Source organism: Uranotaenia lowii, chromosome 1 (assembly GCF_029784155.1).
Source record: "Uranotaenia lowii strain MFRU-FL chromosome 1, ASM2978415v1, whole genome shotgun sequence".
In the NCBI taxonomy this organism is placed as follows: Eukaryota; Metazoa; Arthropoda; class Insecta; order Diptera; family Culicidae; genus Uranotaenia; species Uranotaenia lowii.
In genome coordinates this window covers 65011264-65035358 of record NC_073691.1, presented here as the reverse complement: position 1 = coordinate 65035358, position 24095 = coordinate 65011264, and the positions used below count along the sequence as shown (strand labels likewise).

The 24095-nt window shown below is 36.8% G+C and overlaps 1 protein-coding gene across 4 annotated transcripts in view; it reads left to right on the top strand.

Moving 5' to 3' along the window:
* The window catches only part of LOC129740497 (proton channel OtopLc), a 207865-nt gene that overhangs the window by 105454 nt on the left and 78316 nt on the right, over positions 1 to 24095 (top strand). For 3 of the 4 annotated variants that reach the window (XM_055732187.1, XM_055732188.1, XM_055732186.1), the window contains exons 3-4: positions 14975 to 15186; positions 15356 to 15412. In XM_055732187.1, the coding sequence (XP_055588162.1) occupies positions 14975 to 15186; positions 15356 to 15412 (269 nt within the window). The remainder of the gene's footprint in view (positions 1 to 14974; positions 15187 to 15355; positions 15413 to 24095) is intronic. The other variant, XM_055732189.1, reaches the window with a different exon arrangement.

Below are 24095 nucleotides of genomic sequence, written 5' to 3'. Positions count from 1 at the left end.
CATAAAATCAATTAAATCATAAAATCAATTACGAATATATAATTGAAAAAATCCATGTTGAAAACCATAAATTCAGAATTGAATAAGAGATTTCTGATTTCAGATACAAAATTCGCTTTTTAGTTTCAAATTCATAGCAATTATTATTTTTAATTAAGATTCAGGCCTTGAATTTAGGTTCGAAATGCTGAATTCAGACTTGACATTAAAAGTAAAGAATTCGTATTCAGATTCAACTCAAATTTAAGTTTAAAATATTCAATTTCAATGTTAGAATTTCATTAAGTATTCATTGAAGGAGATCGCAGTTTCTTTTCTTTAATTCATGATTCAAAATTAATATTTAGAATCCAACAAGAGAGCAAAATTCAACAAAGGTTCAAACTAAAATCTTAAATTTAAATCGAGTTTGCAAGAGTAGAAAACTTTATTTGAACCAAACAACTGTGTTCGATGTTTACTGTTGGGCTTGAACTCACGGACATCAGCTCAGGAGCTAAGTGACTTACCAACTAAGCTACATCACAAGTCCCCATATTTTTCGAAGATTCATGGTAGGCCCGTGCGATGGACCCGTCCATAAGGGGAGTTGGGGGGTTTCCGCACTTCAAATCTAGCTAAAAATAATAAGAATACCAAAAATGCACAATAAACATAAAAATGAATTTCAATCATCATTTTCTTATCACACAAACTTAAAAAATAATAAGCTTTACTGATAAAATCTATCAAAATTTCTAAAACAAATGACAATGAGTTTCAAATTCATGATATTTTCAGAAAGAAATGGATAAATTTTTCAAAATGATGTTCCTTTTGCAGAGCTAGAAATTTGCTTTAAAATAATTTCAAAGCAGTCTAGTTTTCAAATTTGAAATATATATTTTCGAAACACAGATTTAAAAAAATGTGAATTTTAAAATAAATGTCAGATCAGGTAAAAAATTTACCATACCAAATTTTAAGGAAATTGTTTAAAATTGTTATTTATTATTCATATAAATTTATATTTCTTTTCTTCATTTTCAACGGAAGGGCTGATTAAAAAAATCCGCTGTAGTGCATGGTATTAAAAAAAATATAATAATTCGCGATTTGAAATGTAAATTTTTCTTAGGAAAAATATTAAGGTTTATGTTTTTAGAACACAAAAATTAAGAATTGAAAAACATACACAAATTTATAAAAACTATTTCTTCAAATTCAAATACCTTGACTTTAAAATTCGATAAATTTAATCAAAAATTTTAAAACATGTTTACCGACTATAAAATTCGTTAAATAAGTTTCGAATTGGAATAAAATAAGAACATGTGAAAGATGATTTTTTTTAACATTTAAGAAGGATTTTTTTTCTTCCAATAAACACGATTTACCATAATGAAAATTTATTAATAGTATTTAATTGATATCTCAAAGGAACAGCATTTTTCTGCTTAAGTTTTATTGATTAGTTTGGTAGATTTTAGCGTCATGAACTCGAAGTTTTTATCAAAACAAAACTTCGAAGTTTTTTTCAAATTTAGTTTTGATTATATGGAGTTTTGAAATCAATCATTGATGACTGATAAACTCTCAAAACAACATTTAAGGAGAATTCGGAATCTGATTTCGTTTATTCTACTTCATACATTAAGGAATAATATGTTGTTGATGATGCATAATCTAAAAAAGTAAATTTCAACAGTTTTTAAAAATTTGGAAAGATATCTTTACAAGTATTTCTGACATTACTGTAAAAACTTGAATAAGAACATGAATTCATTCATAAATTTGTTTAAACCTGCAAATCGATTAGATTTATGCTCAAGGAAGTATAAAAAGTTCAATTTGGTTTAAAACTTCTTTAAAAATTAAATGAAAAAAAGTAAACAAATAGAAAATCTTTCTAATTTTTTTCGCAGAACTCAAAATTACTTGAAGTTTTGAGAAAAATTGACAATTGATTCAAAACGTTTTTAAGTGTTTTATTTTTTAACGTTTTATCAAAAATGTGCAGAACTTCCTAAATAGATTTAACCTATTTTGAAAAGTTATTTCTATCACAAAAGCTAATAGATAAATTGCATCTTTAGATTCAGGGCATGTTACCGTTATGAAGTATATATAATTATGCAGCAAAATGAACCACCTTAACATTCTTCACAATCAAACTAGACATTAAGAAAATTCGACATCTACTGTATCGACGTCGATAAGTCTGAGCGCAGAAGCACTGACAGATCACTCTAATTGTCAAAAGCAAAGCCACTTCCGCCCCATAATCACTTCTGATTTTCCAAGTGTATGGACATAACCGACGTCTATCTAAGTCGACGAAATCAATTTAAGGAAAACCTGTCTTAAATTATCTCCGGCAAACAATCGAGTTAGTACCGCCTAGAACAACGATTCGTGAGGTACAGGTAATTAATACATGAAGTGCCATAGCCTTACGAAACCTACATGAGTCATTTGTTTCTGCAGACTACCATAAGCACGTTTTCTCACCGGAACGCATTTCAAGAAAACCTTGAAACTTCCACAAGTGAATGCATGCAACTATCCCCTGCGAGTGTCAGAAGACAGTTCCGCGTAGTACGACGATCGTGCTATTCAGGTAATTCCCACAAAAATGAAAGCTGTTATGCGAATCCGTCATTAAGAAGTTGTTTCTCCAGGTGTGAATAATCCTTCCCTATTAGTGCGTTATCGCAACCGGAACACCTCTCAAGGACTATACACCCACCAGGCAAGTGCATGCAGTAATCTCCTGGGAGCAACAGAGTACAGTCTCTGGCAAACCAACGATCGTGCCAAACAGGTAATTTCTTATAGCGCCGTTACAATCCCTGCAAGGCATAAAGAAGTGTCTCATTACACCAGGTAACAACGCTCCATCACGATTTGCATGTCACCACGTTCGGAGTACGTCCCAAGAGTCTGATGTACTAAACGGGCAACTGCATGTGAGTGAAAGCCGAGAGATAAGACAGAAGCAACATCACGAGGAACAGAAGTGAATTTCATTCTGTGGCCAAAGGAGGCCACATAGTTCTGCATGAAAAGAACCAGAAGATCAAGAAAGGTAAGGGCAAGTTGTGCGGAACAGAATCGGTACTAAATGAATCGAACCCCTCACAGGCTAAGTTCGATGATCCAATAAGAATGTCAGCTGTGCAATCTAGTTGGAACGGTCCGTGGAGAACACAGAGAACCGAGCCCTCATAAGAGGTAATACAGACACAGCATACATAATTCCCTATTCTAAACGCTTTGCCATCAGGGCTTTTGTGTAGGTTCGGATCGCCACCTGGAGCTGTTTCACCGAGAATATCAACATTACGTCCAATCTCCCAGACCAAGCATTCTCTGAGAACATCCGTGTTCGTGTGACACGCGCATCTACTCTAGCTCAAGGCGGGCAAGAGAGCCAAATAGTTTCAGAGTGCGATAGGGTCGGACGAGAGTACACGCGTCGCCATCGGTCGTCGACGTTTTGCATGTAGCGAGCATCTAACGCGTCCGAAACCAGAAACATCTGCATGTGCTTTCCATGGTGAGCTGAAGAATCTTGGAGGATCGGACTTGTGATATTGTGTGGCGGTGTATAAAGTGTATTGTGTTACGAAAAGTGCATGCATGCGTTCGCAAGCGGGCTTGCTGTGACGAAGATTGAGCAAGCGTCTTTGTGTTTAAGTGTTCGTAAGATCGTGAGGGGAGAGAAGAGAGAGCATGGATGTGCCGTAACATGCGAAAAGCGAAAACATACTTCTCCACCAATACAGTCCTGCGATTTGATCATCAGTTTTGTTGTGATTCATCCTTCTTCGCTGACGATTAAGAGGGATAGAATCAGTGAGCGGATCAGCTGTTCTAGCACTGCTAGGGCAATGACGAGACGGATCGGATGCAGAGTACATTGACCCCGTGTGTTTACATCGTAGCAGTGGCGTGCTTAGGATAAGGTAAAATGACATTAGGCTTAAGAATGTACCAATATAGGCAATCCATTGATTACTTGAAATCATGCTGTTTATTATAAAATAAGAACAGCTCATTTTGACCGTGTTCACCTACACGAAGTTGCATGAATATGCTACACTGTATGTCTAATTATACGTTTTGATCGTTTATGCAATAAAACTTTTCGCCATTAAGGCGCATACATGGCACACTAAATATTCTGAGAATTCATTACATTCTGATTAAATTAATGATGAGACATGAGAACATAATACAAACTTTAGAGAGTAGGTAAATTTGATGATTTCGTAAAACACAGCAAATGCAACGGGCTTAACAGAGAGTCGGCAATATTGGCGCCCAACGGAATAATCCGCGATTTTGAAATTTTCGATATATCATATCCGTTCGATCAGTCATAGTGAGTAAATATTTTTCAAGTGGTCGAGTTAAAGTGTAACATCGACGATGGACATAAATCATTTAGAAGATGAGGAGGTCATCTTTGAATTGTGTTTGCGAGGAGTAAAAAATACAACAAATATGGATCGAAAGCTAAAGCTGAAGACACTGAAGGAAATTTTGGAGAAGGAGGCAAAAGATAAAAACATCCCCACTTCCTCGACACACGTAGCGACCGATGTGGACAACATTTACCAATGTCAAGCTAGAATTTCACCAATTATTCACCTGGCAGAAGCTGCGATTCGACAGAATTCGGTGTCAGCTCTTAAAAAATACCAGTCTAGATTGCTGCATTATCGATTTAGACTTTCACTCATCCAAGACAATCTTATTACCGCTAATGCCAACAAAACTATCTCCAAGCTTGAGACGGCCCTGTCAAAAATCGAAGAATGCCTTGGAAAACCGGCTGCAAAAACAACCGAAGGTAATACAGGCGATCAAGACATACTGCCTACGGACAAGGAAACATTGGACAGACTGAAAAACTCTAATCTGCAATCCAGTATAAAGGAGGTTCTCCAACAACACGTACTCATCGGTCAACAGCAGAACGACGAGAGAGAAGTACAGCAACGGCAAGAACAGCAACAACAACTAGAAAGAGTTCAACAAGAACAGCTGAGGAAAGAACAGGATATCCAGGAGCAACACCAGCAACTCCAGCAACAACGGGAGCAATTGCGATGGGAGCAGCAACAGTTCGAGCAACAGAGGCAGGCCACCATGGAACCATTGGGACATGCATCAACCTTACCGTCACTGAACGTTGGAATTCAACAGAACAGAAGTGAAGAGAACCACAGCTACCATAGATTTTCGCAACCCCTGCACCGGTGGAAAATAGAAGAGTACGGTGGTGAGAACGATATTCAGAAGCTAGGAGAGTTCCTTAACCAAGTAAAGATGTATGCAACGACCGAGGGCATGGATGACACAACATTGCTGAGGGTGGTCAAACAGCTTCTTAAAGGAAGAGCTTTTGAGTGGTATACTCGATCGTACAGAAGCCTAATCTCGTGGGAAGCGTTTAAAACCGGAATAAAGACTGAATTTCTACCATCCCACTACTCAGAAATATTCAAAGAGGACCTCTATTTGCGCTTCCAAGGTGCAAACGAGTCTTTTTCGTCTTTCTACAGAGATCTTGTGGCAATATTCGAAATAATAGAACCACCAATGCGTGAATCGGAAAAGCTTTTCATCTTGAAATCTCACCTTAACATAGACTTCGTACCAATTGCGGCGGCCTCTCAAGTAGCGACCATTGACGAACTTGTCAAAGTATGCAAGGACTTCGAAGTCTCCCGTTCGTATGCCTTAAAGAACCGTCACACCATCACGCAAAGAACTCCCTGGGTAAGACCAAGCCACATACCTAATAATCGTGCTCCAGGACCATCAAAGGAATACCCACATCAGTTACCGTATCGATCAAATCTCGGAAGACAACAAGTCAACATGCTCACTACAGACACTGCGGAACACACAACTAACATGAGCATGGAAGACTACCAACAAGCAGAACTAGCACATCTAGAGACGGCAGTAATAGCAGACGAAGATGAATCAGTCTCCACAGTAATCGAGGATATCAACGCATTTAATATGAACTCCAAAACTTCACTTAGAACCTCTAGACCACCAGAAGCTTCAAACAACCAATCTACTCAACAGAATAAGCCCAATCTGCTAGTTTGCTGGCAATGTGAAAAACCGGGACACACGTATTTCATGTGCCCGAATGCAAAAACATTTCTTTTCTGCTTTACGTGCGGTAAAAAAGGATGCACAACCAGAAGCTGTCAGAGTTGCTTGGCGAGGTGGAGACAGCTGACGCCAGATGCACCTCTGCTTTACACGGGAAACGGAAACAGGGAGAGCTCTCAATGAGGGAGGAGGGTTCTTCCAGTTCTTCAGAAACTCCCAACATCCTTGAACTATCCTTTTTCCAGAAAGTAGAATCTTCAATTGTCAACCCAGTCAACAATGATAACAGACCTTACGCTCGAATTACGATCATGGGAGAAGAATTTCGAGGGCTTCTGGACAGCGGAGCCACGTGCACTCTTGTCGGAGGAGAACTAACGAGAATTGCAGACACTTACTCACTCAAAAAATATTTGGTAAAAGGGGAGATACGGACAGTGGACAATTCGGCACATCAAATTTCATTCTTCGCTCATGTTCCTATAGCATATAATGAAAGGTCTCACACCCTTCCAGTGTTGTTCGTAAAATCTATGCCAACGTCTTTAATCCTGGGCATAGACTTCTGGAATAGCTTTGGCGTGAAAGCAGTCGTCTGTGGTCTAACCACAACGATAGACAATTCTTCGGTTATATCCACACTAACCAATATCCAAAAAGAGCAACTTCAGAAGGTAATCGCAAAGTTTCCTACAGCAAAAACCAAAGGTCATCTAGGGCGTACGAGTTTGTATTTTCACCGCATTGACACAGGGTCAGCGCCACCATTTAAACAGAAGTACTACCCGATGGCAAAATTTATTCTCGAGGATCTCAACAAGGAAGTCGATCGGATGCTGCAGCTGGGGGTCATAGAGGAGTCAATGTTTTGTCCGTGGAACAATGCTACAGTCGCGGTAAAAAAGAAGGATGGCTCGATGCGACTCTATCTTGATGCGCGCAAACTAAACTCCATCATAATACAAGAGGCATATCCCATTCCGCACATTGCAACCATCATGAACAATTTAAGTGGTTCGAATTACCTCTCGTCGATAGATTTGGAGGCAGCATTTTGGCAGATACCCTTAGATTCCTCATCTAAAGAAAAGACAGCCTTCACAATACCACAACGAGGTCATTTCCAATTCTGCGTCGTCCCCTTCGGCCTCTCCACGGCTAGCCAAGCTCTTTCCAGAACCATGAACCATTTGTTCATAAACCTAGAGCCGAAAGTCTTCGTCTACTTAGATGACTTGATTCTCGCCACAGTACAATTCGAAGAACACTTGGAATTATTAGCAGAAATAGCAAAGCGTCTAGAAAAAGCAGGGTTGACTATCAATCCGGAAAAATCCATCTTTTGTCGAAGAAGCTTGAACTACTTAGGATATGTACTAGACGAAAAGGGCTGGCATGTGGATGAAACCAAGATTGAAGCAACTACCAAATTCCCAACTCCTTCATCCAAGAAGGAAATCCAAAGGTTTATTGAATGTGCGGGTGGTACAGGCGTTTCATCCAAGACTTTTCGAAAACAGCAGCACCTCTCACCGAGCTAACTCGAGCAAAAATAAGGTTTAAATGGTCAGAAGAATGTGAAAAAGCTTTCCAAACTCTCAAAAGTCAATTAACATCAGCACCAGTGCTGGCCACTCCAAATTACGATAGGCCATTTTCCGTGACATGTGACGCCAGTGACGTGGCAATTGGTGCTGTTCTCACACAGGAAGGAGCGAAAGGGGAATGTGTCATATCGTATTTCTCTCAAAAACTATCGCCAGCTGAGAGAAAGTATTCAGTGACGCAAAGAGAATGTTTGGCGGTCATAAGGGCCATCGAAAAGTTTCGAGGGTACCTAGAAGGTACACATTTTACAGTTTTCTGTGATCATTCCAGCCTATTGTATCTTAAAACTATGAAAAATCCGACCCCATTGTTAGCTAGATGGATACTACGATTGAACGCGTACTCCTTCGACATCCGGTTCAGAAAAGGGAGTTCGAATGTCGTGCCAGACTGCTTAAGCAGAATTGAGGTTATCAACACTGTTTCGGTAGATACCAGCTCAACGGATGCTTGGTTTAACGAACTAAAGAAAAAGATAGCTGACGAAGGAGACAAGTTTCCAGACTTCAAAATACTGGGAGGAAGCCTCTACAAAAACTGTTCCATCCTGGACGAAACAGGCGGAAGAGCCCATCGGTGGAAGAGGGTGGTCCCGAACGAGCAAAGGAGTGAAATCATTCGTCGCTTCCATGACATCCCTACGGCAGCCCACCTTGGATACGAAAGAACGCTGCAAAGGATTCAAAAGGAATATTACTGGCCGAACATGTCCGTCGACATAAAAAGACATATTCGCGCCTGTGAAGTCTGCAAAGCCTCGAAAGCTCCTAACACAACCTTAACACCTACACTCGGAAACCCAAAGCCTGCTAAATTACCATGGGAATTGATTTCCGTCGATTGGGTAGGACCAATGACACGATCCAGGAAAGGTTTCACAGTCCTCTTAGTAATCGTTGATTGGATAACCAAATTTATCATCATTGAACCTTTTCGAACGGCGAACGCGCAGCAGATGGTGGCCTTTTTGGAAGGGTATGTTTTCTTGAGATTCTCAACCCCGAGAATTATAGTGTCGGACTCAGGATCGCAATTCTTATCACATGCATTCCAAGCATTTCTTAAACGTTATGATGTGATACATATGAGAACGGCCTTCTACACACCAATGTGTAATGCAGCTGAAAGGACTAACCGTACCCTGGTTACATGCATAAGATCCCTGATGGACATCGATCAACGAGATTGGGATCTCCACATCCAACAGATCGTGTGTGCCATAAACACTACAAAACAAGAGACGCTAGGATGTAGTCCTTACTTTTGTAATTTCGGCCGAGACCACATATTATTCACCGAAGGCTATCCAACAGCAACTTTGAACACGGCAGACGATGCAACATCGGCACAGGCAGCAAGGATGAAAGTGATAGAGAACATACAACACTTTGTACTGAAGCGGATAAAGATGGCTCATGAAGACAGCAAAAAACGATACGATATGAGAGCACGCAACCGAATTTTAGAAGTAGGAGACATCGTTTGGAGACGTTCATTCGAGCAATCATCGGCTACTGACCATCGAACCAAGAAATTAGGACCCAAGTTCATCCCAAGCATCATCCGACAAAGACAAGGATGCAACAACTACCTCCTAGAGGACATCAAAAGCTCCAAAATGGGTGTTTATCATGCCAAGGATATTAAACCCGACTGATTTAACCTCCAGCTATGTACGCAGTTTATCTGCAAACCACGCAAGAACACATGCAAGAAAACATGCTCTAGATTCGACTGAAGGACCAATATCAAGTAAAGAAACCTCGTCAACCTCAGAACGCAGCACCATCCTCACGCTTGGATCAGGAAAACTTGACCCCATTAAGCTGTCTAAGTAACATCAGAACGAATCTCAAATGTAGATCAGCTGAATCCTTCTGGACCAAATGTCCCAAAAATTCACTTCTAATCTCACGCGCTAAAATGAAATCAATAGACCAGAGATAAGACCACTCATAGTTAAAAACACTGTCAACCAAGTGAACATACCGTTCCGTAAATCTCTCTAAGTTCTCATTACCATTAATTAATTAGACAACAAAAATCATGTAGCATTTAAATTCAAAATAAGAGAAGTGCTCACGATCAAGCACAATAAATAAGATGAAAGAATCATCCGACTAAAATAGTTGCAACAAGAAAGTAGAATTGCCTTGTACATTCCACGTCGAAATCCTAAACATATTAGGAACTAATAAGCTAATGTTATTCTGTGCAGAATAGAATAAGAAACGAGCAGACTTGCGATTTTGTCACTTGACGCAGTGAGAGCAAGAATAATTTCTGATGAGTTTTGTATGCTGAACCTGAATTCGAGATCCAAATTGGAAATTCTGTTGAATTGGGAAGACTAAAATAAGAATCAACCGGAACATTCTCCGAAACATAGCGTTAGCGAAATTTTCGTGATTTCTTTTAAAATCACGAAAATTTCTTTTTGAAGTACACAAGGGTTGTGTTACCGTTATGAAGTATGTATAATTATGCAGCAAAATGAACCACCTTAACATTCTTCACAATCAAACTAGACATTAAGAAAATTCGACATCTACTGTATCGACGTCGATAAGTCTGAGCGCAGAAGCACTGACAGATCACTCTAATTGTCAAAAGCAAAGCCACTTCCGCCCCATAATCACTTCTGATTTTCCAAGTGTATGGACATAACCGACGTCTATCTAAGTCGACGAAATCAATTTAAGGAAAACCTGTCTTAAATTATCTCCGGCAAACAATCGAGTTAGTACCGCCTAGAACAACGATTCGTGAGGTACAGGTAATTAATACATGAAGTGCCATAGCCTTACGAAACCTACATGAGTCATTTGTTTCTGCAGACTACCATAAGCACGTTTTCTCACCGGAACGCATTTCAAGAAAACCTTGAAACTTCCACAAGTGAATGCATGCAACTATCCCCTGCGAGTGTCAGAAGACAGTTCCGCGTAGTACGACGATCGTGCTATTCAGGTAATTCCCACAAAAATGAAAGCTGTTATGCGAATCCGTCATTAAGAAGTTGTTTCTCCAGGTGTGAATAATCCTTCCCTATTAGTGCGTTATCGCAACCGGAACACCTCTCAAGGACTATACACCCACCAGGCAAGTGCATGCAGTAATCTCCTGGGAGCAACAGAGTACAGTCTCTGGCAAACCAACGATCGTGCCAAACAGGTAATTTCTTATAGCGCCGTTACAATCCCTGCAAGGCATAAAGAAGTGTCTCATTACACCAGGTAACAACGCTCCATCACGATTTGCATGTCACCACGTTCGGAGTACGTCCCAAGAGTCTGATGTACTAAACGGGCAACTGCATGTGAGTGAAAGCCGAGAGATAAGACAGAAGCAACATCACGAGGAACAGAAGTGAATTTCATTCTGTGGCCAAAGGAGGCCACATAGTTCTGCATGAAAAGAACCAGAAGATCAAGAAAGGTAAGGGCAAGTTGTGCGGAACAGAATCGGTACTAAATGAATCGAACCCCTCACAGGCTAAGTTCGATGATCCAATAAGAATGTCAGCTGTGCAATCTAGTTGGAACGGTCCGTGGAGAACACAGAGAACCGAGCCCTCATAAGAGGTAATACAGACACAGCATACATAATTCCCTATTCTAAACGCTTTGCCATCAGGGCTTTTGTGTAGGTTCGGATCGCCACCTGGAGCTGTTTCACCGAGAATATCAACATTACGTCCAATCTCCCAGACCAAGCATTCTCTGAGAACATCCGTGTTCGTGTGACACGCGCATCTACTCTAGCTCAAGGCGGGCAAGAGAGCCAAATAGTTTCAGAGTGCGATCGGGTCGGACGAGAGTACACGCGTCGCCATCGGTCGTCGACGTTTTGCATGTAGCGAGCATCTAACGCGTCCGAAACCAGAAACATCTGCATGTGCTTTCCATGGTGAGCTGAAGAATCTTGGAGGATCGGACTTGTGATATTGTGTGGCGGTGTATAAAGTGTATTGTGTTGCGAAAAGTGCATGCATGCGTTCGCAAGCGGGCTTGCTGTGACGAAGATTGAGCAAGCGTCTTTGTGTTTAAGTGTTCGTAAGATCGTGAGGGGAGAGAAGAGAGAGCATGGATGTGCCGTAACATGCGAAAAGCGAAAACATACTTCTCCACCAATACAGTCCTGCGATTTGATTATCAGTTTTGTTGTGATTCATCCTTCTTCGCTGACGATTAAGAGGGATAGAATCAGTGAGCGGATCAGCTGTTCTAGCACTGCTAGGGCAATGACGAGACGGATCGGATGCAGAGTACATTGACCCCGTGTGTTTACATCGTAGCAGTGGCGTGCTTAGGATAAGGTAAAATGACATTAGGCTTAAGAATGTACCAATATAGGCAATCCATTGATTACTTGAAATCATGCTGTTTATTATAAAATAAGAACAGCTCATTTTGACCGTGTTCACCTACACGAAGTTGCATGAATATGCTACACTGTATGTCTAATTATACGTTTTGATCGTTTATGCAATAAAACTTTTCGCCATTAAGGCGCATACATGGCACACTAAATATTCTGAGAATTCATTACATTCTGATTAAATTAATGATGAGACATGAGAACATAATACAAACTTTAGAGAGTAGGTAAATTTGATGATTTCGTAAAACACAGCAAATGCAACGGGCTTAACAGAGAGTCGGCAATAGGCACTCAAATAAGTCAAAATTACGTTTTAAATTCATTGCACCTCGGAAGACGTGAATTTGTCGGTTTGCTAGCTTTTTCAGCACTTGATCTCCATTGCTGAAAAATCAGCAATTGATCTGTCAAGTTGGAACTTAAGTTTATTTCCGAAAGTCCAATTTAGATAAGTGAAAATGAAGTTGAAATAGTTTCGTGTTCCTGGAGTTAATTTTTTATATGGTGAGTTGACTGTTTAAAAACAATTGAATATTAATAACAAAGGGTTACATTTTCTCGTTTTACAGTTCAGTTTATGTTGCCTTCAAGAAATTGCTATTGGAGTTTGACGATGAATCGTCATTAATTTGGAGTTATATATCGAGTGAGTGAATTTCAGACGGAAGATGACTCCTAACAGCAACTGTAAACAATTGTTGCTTTAATGGTGGATAAGAACTTGGAAAATGAATCAGGGGCAATTTTTTCTCACCGCGGAAAGGTACTCCAAAAATAATTTATTGTATTGTTAAGTAAAATAAATTTTATTTTATGTGCAAGTTGTGTAATTATAATTAATAATTATAATTATTGAAAACGATCGAAAAATATAAAACCTTTTAAATGCAACCGAACATATGTAGGTTTCTGGAACACATTTTTCAAATTGCTGGTTTCCAGCAATTGAGTTTGTCGGTCGTTTCCAACAATTCATATCGCTGGATATTTTTCTGGAAAACCAGCGGACCATAAACCACCAAAATTTTGTTGCTTTCCAGCAATTAAAAATTTTCTGTGTAGGGTGATTTAAGAGTTAATTCCTCCGGAGGAGAGCCAAATTTCTGACTTGCTCGCTAACACTTATTTTTAAACACCTTATAAGGTCAAGTTATTTTCCGATACAATGGTGAAAATTTTACTTGGAAAAAATCTCCATGGAGGGGTATTAAACTCCTGAAACGCTCCCCGTTCGCACGGCCTCGATCCTTGGACTTTTTCTTTCAAAAATTATGATCGAAAACAAATAACTTTTATTTCAAGCAAAAATGTTGTAGGAAAAATCATTGTCAATGGCGCAATAGATGGCACTGTTTGTAGATAGCTCATTAAAAGAAACAATTTTTCGAAAGGGCGCAATCGTTTATAAGCTAATTAATAAACAAACCTATACGCTACCATCGCTTTTAAAATATTGTATTTTGAAGTTCATTTTACACTCGAAAGATTGATGTATTGGAATAAGTATTTTTGTTATACTATTTCCATATTAGGAACATTTTAAAATGATGAAAAAAGATCTTCAAGTCACATTTTGAGAAATTTTTCAAACAAAGTTCAATAACTCAAAAAATTATTTTGTTAAAATTTTTTGAGCTACAACCATTGCTGTTTTGTTCCATTTGGCACATTTTTCTAGAACATTTGAACTTTGTACGACATTCCAGTTTGGAGATATAGCTAAGGAATCAAGTATCCCCAGGGATCAAGTATCCTCATTCTCCTCTATAAGGAAACATTGACGACGATTCGGAAGCCTCAAGCCAATCGTCGGAGTGGAACTGCCGACCGGAAACTGCGTGGTAAGATTTTGAAGACGATTTAGAGGAATTCCAATCTGTCGGACTGTGACTGTGATTTGGTCAGAAAATTTAGTGCTGCAAATCGTACCATGACACAGAATAGTGTGGTCAAAATCCGTGCTCGGAAGCTATACGACCAGAAGCTAACAAAGTTCGACGGGTCTCTTCTGACGGATGATGAAACTTATGTCAAGACTGACTGAAACGGTCCGGGGGAATGTGCCAGTCAAATTTAAATTTGTATTTGCCGAAAAATTTGCACGAAAATTTTTAATTTATCAGGGCATTTGAAGCTGTAGCAAAATAAAACGAAGTTTCCGTTACAAATAAGACAATGACGTCGGAACTATACCAAAAAGAGAGAGTTTTTTTTTGTTAGACAAAAACAAATTTTGCCATTCATTCGATCCCACGACCATCCCGTAATGTTTTGGCCTGATTTGGTAAGCTGCCATTACAGCAAAGTTGTTGGTATGCAGAGAAAGAGGTCCAGATTGTTCCGAAAAACCTAACCCACCCAACTGCCTCCAGTTTCGTCCTAATAAATACTGGGTAATCATGAAGAGGAGGCTCAACGTAAAGTGAAAGGTTATCATAGACATCAATCAAATAAAGACCTGTTGGAATAAGATAGCTTAAACTATGAACGAAGAAGGTGTGCACCGTTTAATTAGCCGTGTTACAGGAAAAACTCAAGAAATCCATCGAAACCGTGAGGAATAATTATATCCGTATTTTTTCTTAAAAGTATGAAGAAAATTCTTCAATTGTATAAAAATGATCTTGAATTCAATAATAAATAACTGAAATACAGGCAATTGTGTATATTTCAATTCTATCTGAAGCAAGCTTCTCCATCAATATTCACTACAAAACGGCCGAAATATTAAACGGCCTTGAATAGGTTTTATTTTAACACTTTTTAGCGGTCTTCGGAATCAGAAAAACCTAACATAGCTATATCCAATCCAATAAAGTTGTTTTTGACAATTCTCACGTTCAATTTCCCTTTTATTCCGCAGCTGAACCCCGATGGTTTCGGATCGCACACAACTCCGACCCACAACCCGAAAACACCACTAGTGCCTTGCAATGGAACGACAGATGACGACGACGACGATTGTACCGAGGACGATGCCCTCGGCACGACCGTCACCGATTCCGAAGACGACGGAATCCACCTGAGGACGCACATCCGCAAAATAATCGACGGCCGAAAGCCCAAAAATGCCAAGTAAGTGTAACTAGTGACTAATAGAGACATTCTAACCATTTGTTGTTGTCGTCGTACCTAAGTAGTCGGTGCAGATTTGTATCGCTAATTTATGCAAATAGAACCTATGTAAATACTGTTCGTTGTATCGTTGTGCTAAAATGTTTTTCTCTTGTGGCGCTGATTGTAGCGGTTTGGACGTCTTCTGGCAACCGGTTACTGCCAAGAGAGCGAAAAGACGAAGGAGGTTAGCCCATTATATTTGATATTTGATGAAACATCTTCTTTTTCGGTTCCGCATTTAGTGTCACTTACACCCGTTATGTTTATGTCATCCAACGACACGCGGTTTCATCATTAGCATTTCAAGTTCTTTCTCGCCCTGAGCTTGAATGAACCGATATGCTCTATGTCATCCTCCTTTTATCATCTTGTTATCACTCACGTCAATCGTTAGTCAACATAACTCATCCAGGTCTGCATAAAAATTACAAATCCACCAATTTGACTATGGATTGTTTTACCCCAATTAGCACATTTTCCAGTGGAAGATTTGCTATTAACACCTTTTGCGGTATCGAGGGCAGATAACTGGTAAAATCTGAGATTGAACTTGTTTCGATACAATCAACTGAACTTACTCAAAACGATGTTGTTTTTTTGTCAATATGTTACCGCCTCAATATGAACCGCCTAAGTTGTTATGTTACCGCCATTACCAGAATGACCTAAGTTGTTAAATGGTCGTTAAACAAAATAAAATAAAAATGAACCGCCTCATAGGAAAGGTTTTGGGTAACAAATTTTTTCAGTGTATTAAATATTTTTTTAAAACAACAATTAACATAAAAAAACTGAAAAAAATGTGTACTGTTTGAATTCTTTATAAGTTTTTAACATAAATAGCTTTTGATTCAAAATATAGTTTTCAAAATAAAACAAGTTAAAGAATCATTTGAATGATATGCCAAATATGAATGTATGCTGAAACTCCTAGCGTCAAAATAGAGGGCTCTATCGAATAGATGAATTAAAGGTGTCGTAATCCGGGGACTACTATGAACGTAAAACATGGTTGCAGAAATTTATTAGAAAACTATAAATTTATAGAATTATATGCTTTGGGGTAACATTGATCTGTCTCTATTTTTATGGTTTTTACGAGTTTTGTCGATCATAAAAGGTACAAAACACCTCCATAATAGTTACAAATGCTAGTTTATCAATTGCTAAGGCAGTTCAGAACAAACTCAAATGGTATAAAATAAATTATGAATAAATTCAACACTTTCGGTGGCTCAAAGATACAAAATTTGTAATTTTTGGTCCAGTGAATTCTGAGATATACAATGGTAAATTTCGGTGTTTCTTGGTTCAGATTTTTTCGCCCTCCAAAAACAAAATCATCGCAGTCCTCAATGTGTAAAGGCCGATCTACAATTAAAATCGAAAGATGAACTATGCATAAATCAGGGGATAAAATTTTAGCCATTACTTATACAATTTTAACTACAAAAACAAATGAAATTTTGGCTTCATTCAATTCCCTAGGCCCTCGCACTATTCCCCTTTTATTTTTTCCTTCAAACTTCACCATTTGATAGGGTTTTTAGCCTTTTGTCCTAGACTGGCTTACTCTTGAAAAATGTCCCTATTTTTTAAATATCAAAAATTTACCTTAAAAAACAACAAAAAATTACACCAAAACCATATATTTACTGAGGCAAAAAAAAACTCTCACATAAATCACCCTGCTGCTTATTAACGCTTTGATCTCGTCAGAAAGCATGTTTGTTTGCGAGCCATCGAAAAAATATTCATATATTTCAAGATTTTGAAATAACATTTTTACTGAAATTTGATATTTTCAAAACAAACCAAGTTTTTCCCAATTTGAAACTCAACTTATAGGATTTTAAACGTTGAAAAAAGTTTTGAGATATTTTAACTTTAGACTTGGTTATTGATGATTATGCTTAGCTTAGCTTGATTGACTACTCACATCCACTTTTAATCATTGAATTTGAAATGCTTCATCATTACCTTTTAAAAGATTTTTTTTCCAGGTTCTGTACAAAGTACTGACTTATTTATTGAATTTATTTTAAGAATATATCTTGAAGCATATGTTTATTTTTTATGCATTTCGAACACCATGATCGCAGGCGTGGCTCAGTAGAATGAATTCCACATCTCCAATGGTTGCTACTCCGTGATTGACCGAGGCCATCAATTTTGCTCAGAGGTCAAAAGAACGTTGTCTGGGATTGACAACACATTCATAATGAATAAAACTGATGCTCTCTCTTTATTCATTAATAACGGCGCCGGCCACGTCCTAGTAGTCAATAAATAGTTTGGAAAAGAGAAAAAGGATTGAAAGAATAATTTCGTGCTTTAGGACCGAGGTTACCTCTGCATCCTAGCAAATAATTTTTTTCTGGAATGGGGTGAAAGGATATGATCAGGAGACACTTCTGACTAGTGTAAAGATCTAAATAAACTGTAATTTTTACCCTACACTTTTGCTGGTTTCTGAAGTAACGATATATTTGAATAGTGTATATGTATTATGTTTGTATGCTATTTTCAATGAATAATCAATAAAAAAAAATGAACATCTTGGTTTCCTGCTTTTTATCCCTTATTTTTTCACCTTTTTCAACCAATGCTTTCTTTTTCTACTGCACTTTTTTCTAACGCATTTTTTTAACATTTTGAATTATTTCTTACAAATAGATGTTTGAATAAATGAAAAACAATTTTTATTTTGGTAAATCATAATGAATAACTTTTTGCAATTAATCAATCTAATGTTTCTAATTAGTGATAGATTTTTCCAAAAAGTACAAAAAACCCTTGACAGAATAATACAATCATTACTGTATTTAACTTCATCAATCATGAAACAACTTTTTATGATCCTTGTACAGATGTATTATTTTTGTAGATTTCGAAAAAAGATAATTTTCTTAAGGCTAAATAATTTCGATAACTGTGACATCATTTATCTCGATAATATAAAATCATTACTTCTCGATGGACGGAAAAATAAATGAAAGAAAGAAATCAACAACGTTTTGGTTTTGGTAAAATAGGTTGAAACATCTTATCGTATGTTAAATTCTTTCATCAAAGCAGTATTTTACTAAACTAAAACTTTATAATATAAGCATAGAAGCAATTATGCGTCATATCTCTCAATTAAAACAAATCTTCAAGAGTTGATAATCTAGTTTCGAACTAAACTAAGAAAGCTAAGGAATTACAAAATTGTGAATTATTTGATGAAATTGAAATTTTCAAGGAATCTCAATCAATTACCCTGTGTAACTTTGTATTAAATGAATTGAGATGGCTGGCCTATAGCTTTTTTGCAATCTCCAAAGCTTTCCATTACTACCGACTGCCTCATAAAACGCCTAAATGACGGCACGTATTCTGCACAAATTGTTACTCATTTTTTTCATCAGGAATCGTAAACTTGTTTTTAGACTTGGTTATTGATGATTATGTGGAAAAAGTGCATGTTGATCATAGTTACCCCGGTGATCAATGTTTCCCCGTTTTACGGTACTCATTTCAATAAGCAAGTTATAAACGAACTTTACCAAACTAATGAGCAAATTTCAAGATTTCAACCATAGGTTAAATTGTTACAAGTTTTCGAGAGATAAAGTACGAAACTAAAAGTTGGCAGTTCAAATCTGAGTTATTTGTTCTTCAACAGACTCCATTTGAAATTTTGATTTAAGTTTTAAACTTTGTTTTGAATAGTTTGACATTATAATCAACAAACCAGATAACAATATTTCCTGTTAAATTTTCCACCTGTAGTTTACGTGAGTTCTTATGACCAATATACATTCTTTGAGATTGATTGATTGATTGATTGATTAATTGATTGATTGATTGAAAACTACGTGATTTTTTTTAAACTGAATCTAAATTTTTCGATAAACTTTAGAATTTATTTTTTACTTATGATTTTCAACTGGATTGTGTATGTAAACTGGCTCTGATTAGATAATCAAAACTTGTAATCACCTGAATTCACCTCAGTTAATAAAGTGACAAACTTGCAGCAGATAATGTTTAACGAAAAGTGAAAAATAGTGTTTAAAAACTCCATGGTTTACCCTCAATTTTCAATTTTCAAAATGATTTTTTTTTAAATATAACAAAAATTATGAATAAAGGATTTTGAAATTCTCCCATTTATTTTTTTTTTTAGGTTTTCAGATTTTTTTTTCCTCACGTATTCGGGCCGAGGAAATTGGTGCTATTTTATTGAAAATTTGCAAAATCCGAGCATTTGGTTTCAAAATTCTAAACCCGAAATCCGGGCAAACCTGGTTAAAGCAAAAGAGCTATTGAAAAATGTTGAAAGTAAAGTGAATTAATTTGGGCTTCATTCAACGAAATCTGAGCAACCAGGCTGGACCGGCTCTTTCCAAAATTATGTATCAATTATCCGAGTCTGAATAAAACCGGACAATCTGGTAATCTTATTTTATCTTAATTGTAAGAATTAACTACGTGCTGACTCTGAATCTGAATGTTGTATTTCATTTCTGAATATTGGTACTAGCAAAAGAACCTCATTACAAAATTTGAATCTAAAATATGTATATGAATCTAAATTCCAGATAAGAATTCGTAATAATAATTGATCAAAAAGCGAAATATATATCAGATCAGAACCCTCAATCAGAATCATTCTTTTTGGATTCTGAATCATTGGTTTTTATTCCGTTTCGATTCCGTTATTCCAATTATTTACCATCTTGTGATTTGATTTTGACTTTTCAATTTCAGATCACCATTATGAACCTTTCATATGTTTCAATGTTGCAATAAAAATGGTTAAAATTTTGAGTTTCTTATTTCAAATACTTTCTTTTCATACTCTGACAATTATTTAATCATATTAATTTTAATTTAAATAATTTAATCGAGTTTTGAATCTGGATTACAAACATTTTTTTTCCTAACGATGATTGGGAAGGTGAATTTTGATTTTGATTATTTTACTAGGATCCAAAACAGCTGAAATGAGTTTAATCTCATTGAAAATATGATATAAGTACATGACAGATAAACATTATTAATCTTAAACCGTTCCAAACATCGATGTACAATTTGACACAAATCGATGATTTACCATCGATTTTATATAGTATTACAACTAGAAATTCACTAGAAAATAAAAAGAATTTAAGAAACCGTGTTTGTGCTGTTATTCCAATTTTTTGCCGTTATAGCGAAACATTTAAGGCCGAATATAGAAACCTTACCATAATTGATGTGAGCCGTTTGCGAAAAGCCGTAAAACGAGCAGCTGTAAAACGAGGTATGAGCGTATAAGTATTGTTTATTTAAGTTTTTCAATATTTCAAAATAAAGTCAACATATTCGAGCAGATTTTCAGAAATTGGTTCAAAATTGAATAAAAAGCCCTAAAAACCAATTTAAGTTTGAAATACAAATAATTTCTGATAGCTTTGTTGTATTTTATCGATTTTTGAAATTGTCAAAAATTGATCCATCAATTTACATAAAAATATACTGGGGGCTAATAAAGTTCATTACGGATCTTCAGGAAGAAAAAAATCTTTTAAAAAACATCCGTCTTTGGATTTGCTTCGCTGAATCTCATTTTTATATGAACCGATTTTCTAAACTCAAGTTTAAGATTTGTTGTCGTTTATTTGATAATCATTTTCATTGAAAATTGGTCTTATGGTCTTTCCACGATGTGTTTTTAGAAGATGTTTATTAGAAATAAATAAGTTTTTGTTGAATATTTGTAGTTCATATACATATATATATATATATATATATATATATATATATATATATATATATATATATATATATATATATATATATATATATATATATATATATATATATATATATATATATATATATATATATATATATATATATATATATATATATATATATATATATATATATATATATATATATATATATATATATATATATATATATATATATATATATATATATATATATATATATATATATATATATATATATATATATATATATATATATATATATATATATATATATATAAGTTACCGAAGGAACCGGCCCATCGAGGATCGTGCTCTAGCAGACGCACGATCAGCAGAACCACACCTGGAGCAGCGCACCATCATCGGACGAGGGTATCAAGTATCATTTGATGCACTCGTCATTTGTCGCCCCAGTGGGGCTCGGTAGTATTAAGAGCGAAAGTAATAAATCATTCTAGTTTCGGCCCCGGTACAGTTCAGTTGTGTTTTTTAAAAACATACCGAAGTACCCCGCGAATTTAACTGGCGCAGTCGGTAGGATGCGCAAAGTGTTTTAAAGTTCGTCAAGTAAGACATTTCCGACGGTTTATCGGAAATTTGTAGCTTTAAAGGCTAAAAGGACATTAAGCACTGGTAAATTATTCGAACAGTTCTATCCTCAACGGATTATTGAGGACAGTGAAAGTGTTGTAATAAGTGACAGTGAAAAAGTGTCAAAGTGCGCATCGGAATCAACAATCACGGCCACGGGACGGCTAGAATCCTTACGGACGAAGGATTATCGAACGTAAGTAATAGAAAAGCTAAGTTAGTTCTATAAGTGAACAATATAACCAAAAAGTGAAACAATATAACGAAAAAAATAATAATACAGTGAAATAAAAATTAAAAATTCAATATTTAAAAAATTTTTTAACACAATTTAAAAGTGAAATTAAAGAAATAAAATGTCTAATGATAATGAAACACAAAGAATGCTTGAGGAGACCCAAGCGGTCTTCGAAAAAGCGGAAAAAATACTAAAATCGATGCAGACCCCTCAGGTCATCCGGGATTTACAACCCTTTAGGGGAGAACCCGGTAAATTGCATTCGTTCCTTAAAGCAGCTAATGACTGCATACCCTTCATTGAACCTATGGCTGGCACGCCATTCCATGACATTTGGCTGCAGGCCTTAAGATCAAAAATAATAGGACCCGCAGATCAGGTCCTAGAGCTGTATGGTACGCAGCTTATCTGGTCCGAAATTCAATCAAACCTTATAGCGTACTATAGCGACAAAAGGGACCAGGTAACGCTGACAAGAGAATTGTTTTCTCTTGTTCAGCAATCGAATATTGAAGACTTCTACGCAAACGTTTGTAACAAACTATCACTTCTAATAAACAATGTAACAATAAGTACAGAAAACGGTGCAGTGCGGGCAGACAGAATTGCCACGCACAAGGAAAATGCACTACAAGTATTTTTGGCAGGCTTGAGAGAGCCAATTGGTGGAATCGTAAGGGCAAGACAGCCCAAAAACCTGAAAGAAGCCTTTGATGCAGCTATGCAGGAAGGTAACTTTCTCAAAAAAACGAACCCTTTCAAAAATGAGGCCCCTCAAAGGCCACCCAAACCACATTTTTCGTTCCGTCCTCAAACATTTAATCCCTTCAATCAATCTCAGGTAAGTCAACCCCCACTTCGTCAGACCCAGGCATTTGTAATGCCTAATCCATTTAACCAACCCCAAGCAGGTCCATCCCAATTTCCATCCAGACCCGCATTCATACCGAAATTTCCAATTCCAAGACTTCCTATGCCCAACAGGAACGCATTTGCACCAAAACCCTATAGCAGATTTCCCCCACCGACTCCGATGGACGTAGATCAGTCAATCCAAACGAAAAATGTTAATTATATGAACAGAAACAAACTTTTCAACAGGCAAGAAATTCGAACACACGAGCAATACCCCGAAGATCAATCTTATTTTGAAAACTATTATCCCGATCCTTACTACCCTTATTATAATCCTTATCATCCCTACTTCGATCCAAATTACAATTACTATCCGGAGGAGGATTCTCCAGCACAGAATCCAAATAAAATTAAAAATCAATTAGAGACCCCTACATTATCGGAATCCAAAACAGAAACCGATAATGAAGACGATTTAAATTTTCAGGTGGATCTAGGTCCAACGAAAAAGACCTAAACAATTTTATCCCTTATGTCATGATTCAAACCTCTAAAGGACAATTAAAATTTTTGGTGGACACTGGTGCCAACAAAAATTATATTAGCAAGAATCATGTAAATATTGAAAAATGTAGGACGACTAATGCAGCAAAAGTGCGTAACATTAGTGGCCTGCATACAGTTGACAAATTCGTGGAATTCAACCCCTTTCCACAAATTCAAAATAATAAACTCTTTTTTTTTGTCTTCGACTTCCATCCTTTCTTTAATGGGTTGATAGGCTATGAAGCACTCAGACAAATGGGAGCTGAGATTTTAACTGCTTCAAACGAACTAAAAATTTCGGGTGAGAGGATCAAAATGTATAAAAAGTATCCTCAAAAATCGTTTACTCTCAATGCAAACGAAATAAACATTATTCCGATTGAGACTTTGGAAAATGGAGATTTTTGCATTGAAGACGATCGCGAGATTCACCCTGGCGTATTTTTGTTAGCAGGATTATATTCTGCAAATGACAACCTTGCTAATGTGTTGTTGAGTAACACATTGGACGAAACGGTTAAATTAAAGCGAAATATTTCAATTGGCGAAATAAATCACGTCGAAGCAACAGCTTCTAAACTTCCTCTCAAAGGTGGAAAAACGAACAAAAGCTCATTGCTTCCACAATTGAGATTGAGTCATTTGAACTCTGAGGAAAAAAAGAAACTGACTGAACTTCTGATTCAATACGATGATATTTTTCATCAAGATGGTCAAAAGCTCAGCTTTACTAACGCGATCAAACATCGCATTAACACAACCGATGACCTACCGGTATACACGAAATCCTATCGTTATCCCTTCTGCCACAAGGAAGAAGTACAACGACAGATTTCAAAGATGCTGGACCAAGGCATCATAAGGCCATCAGT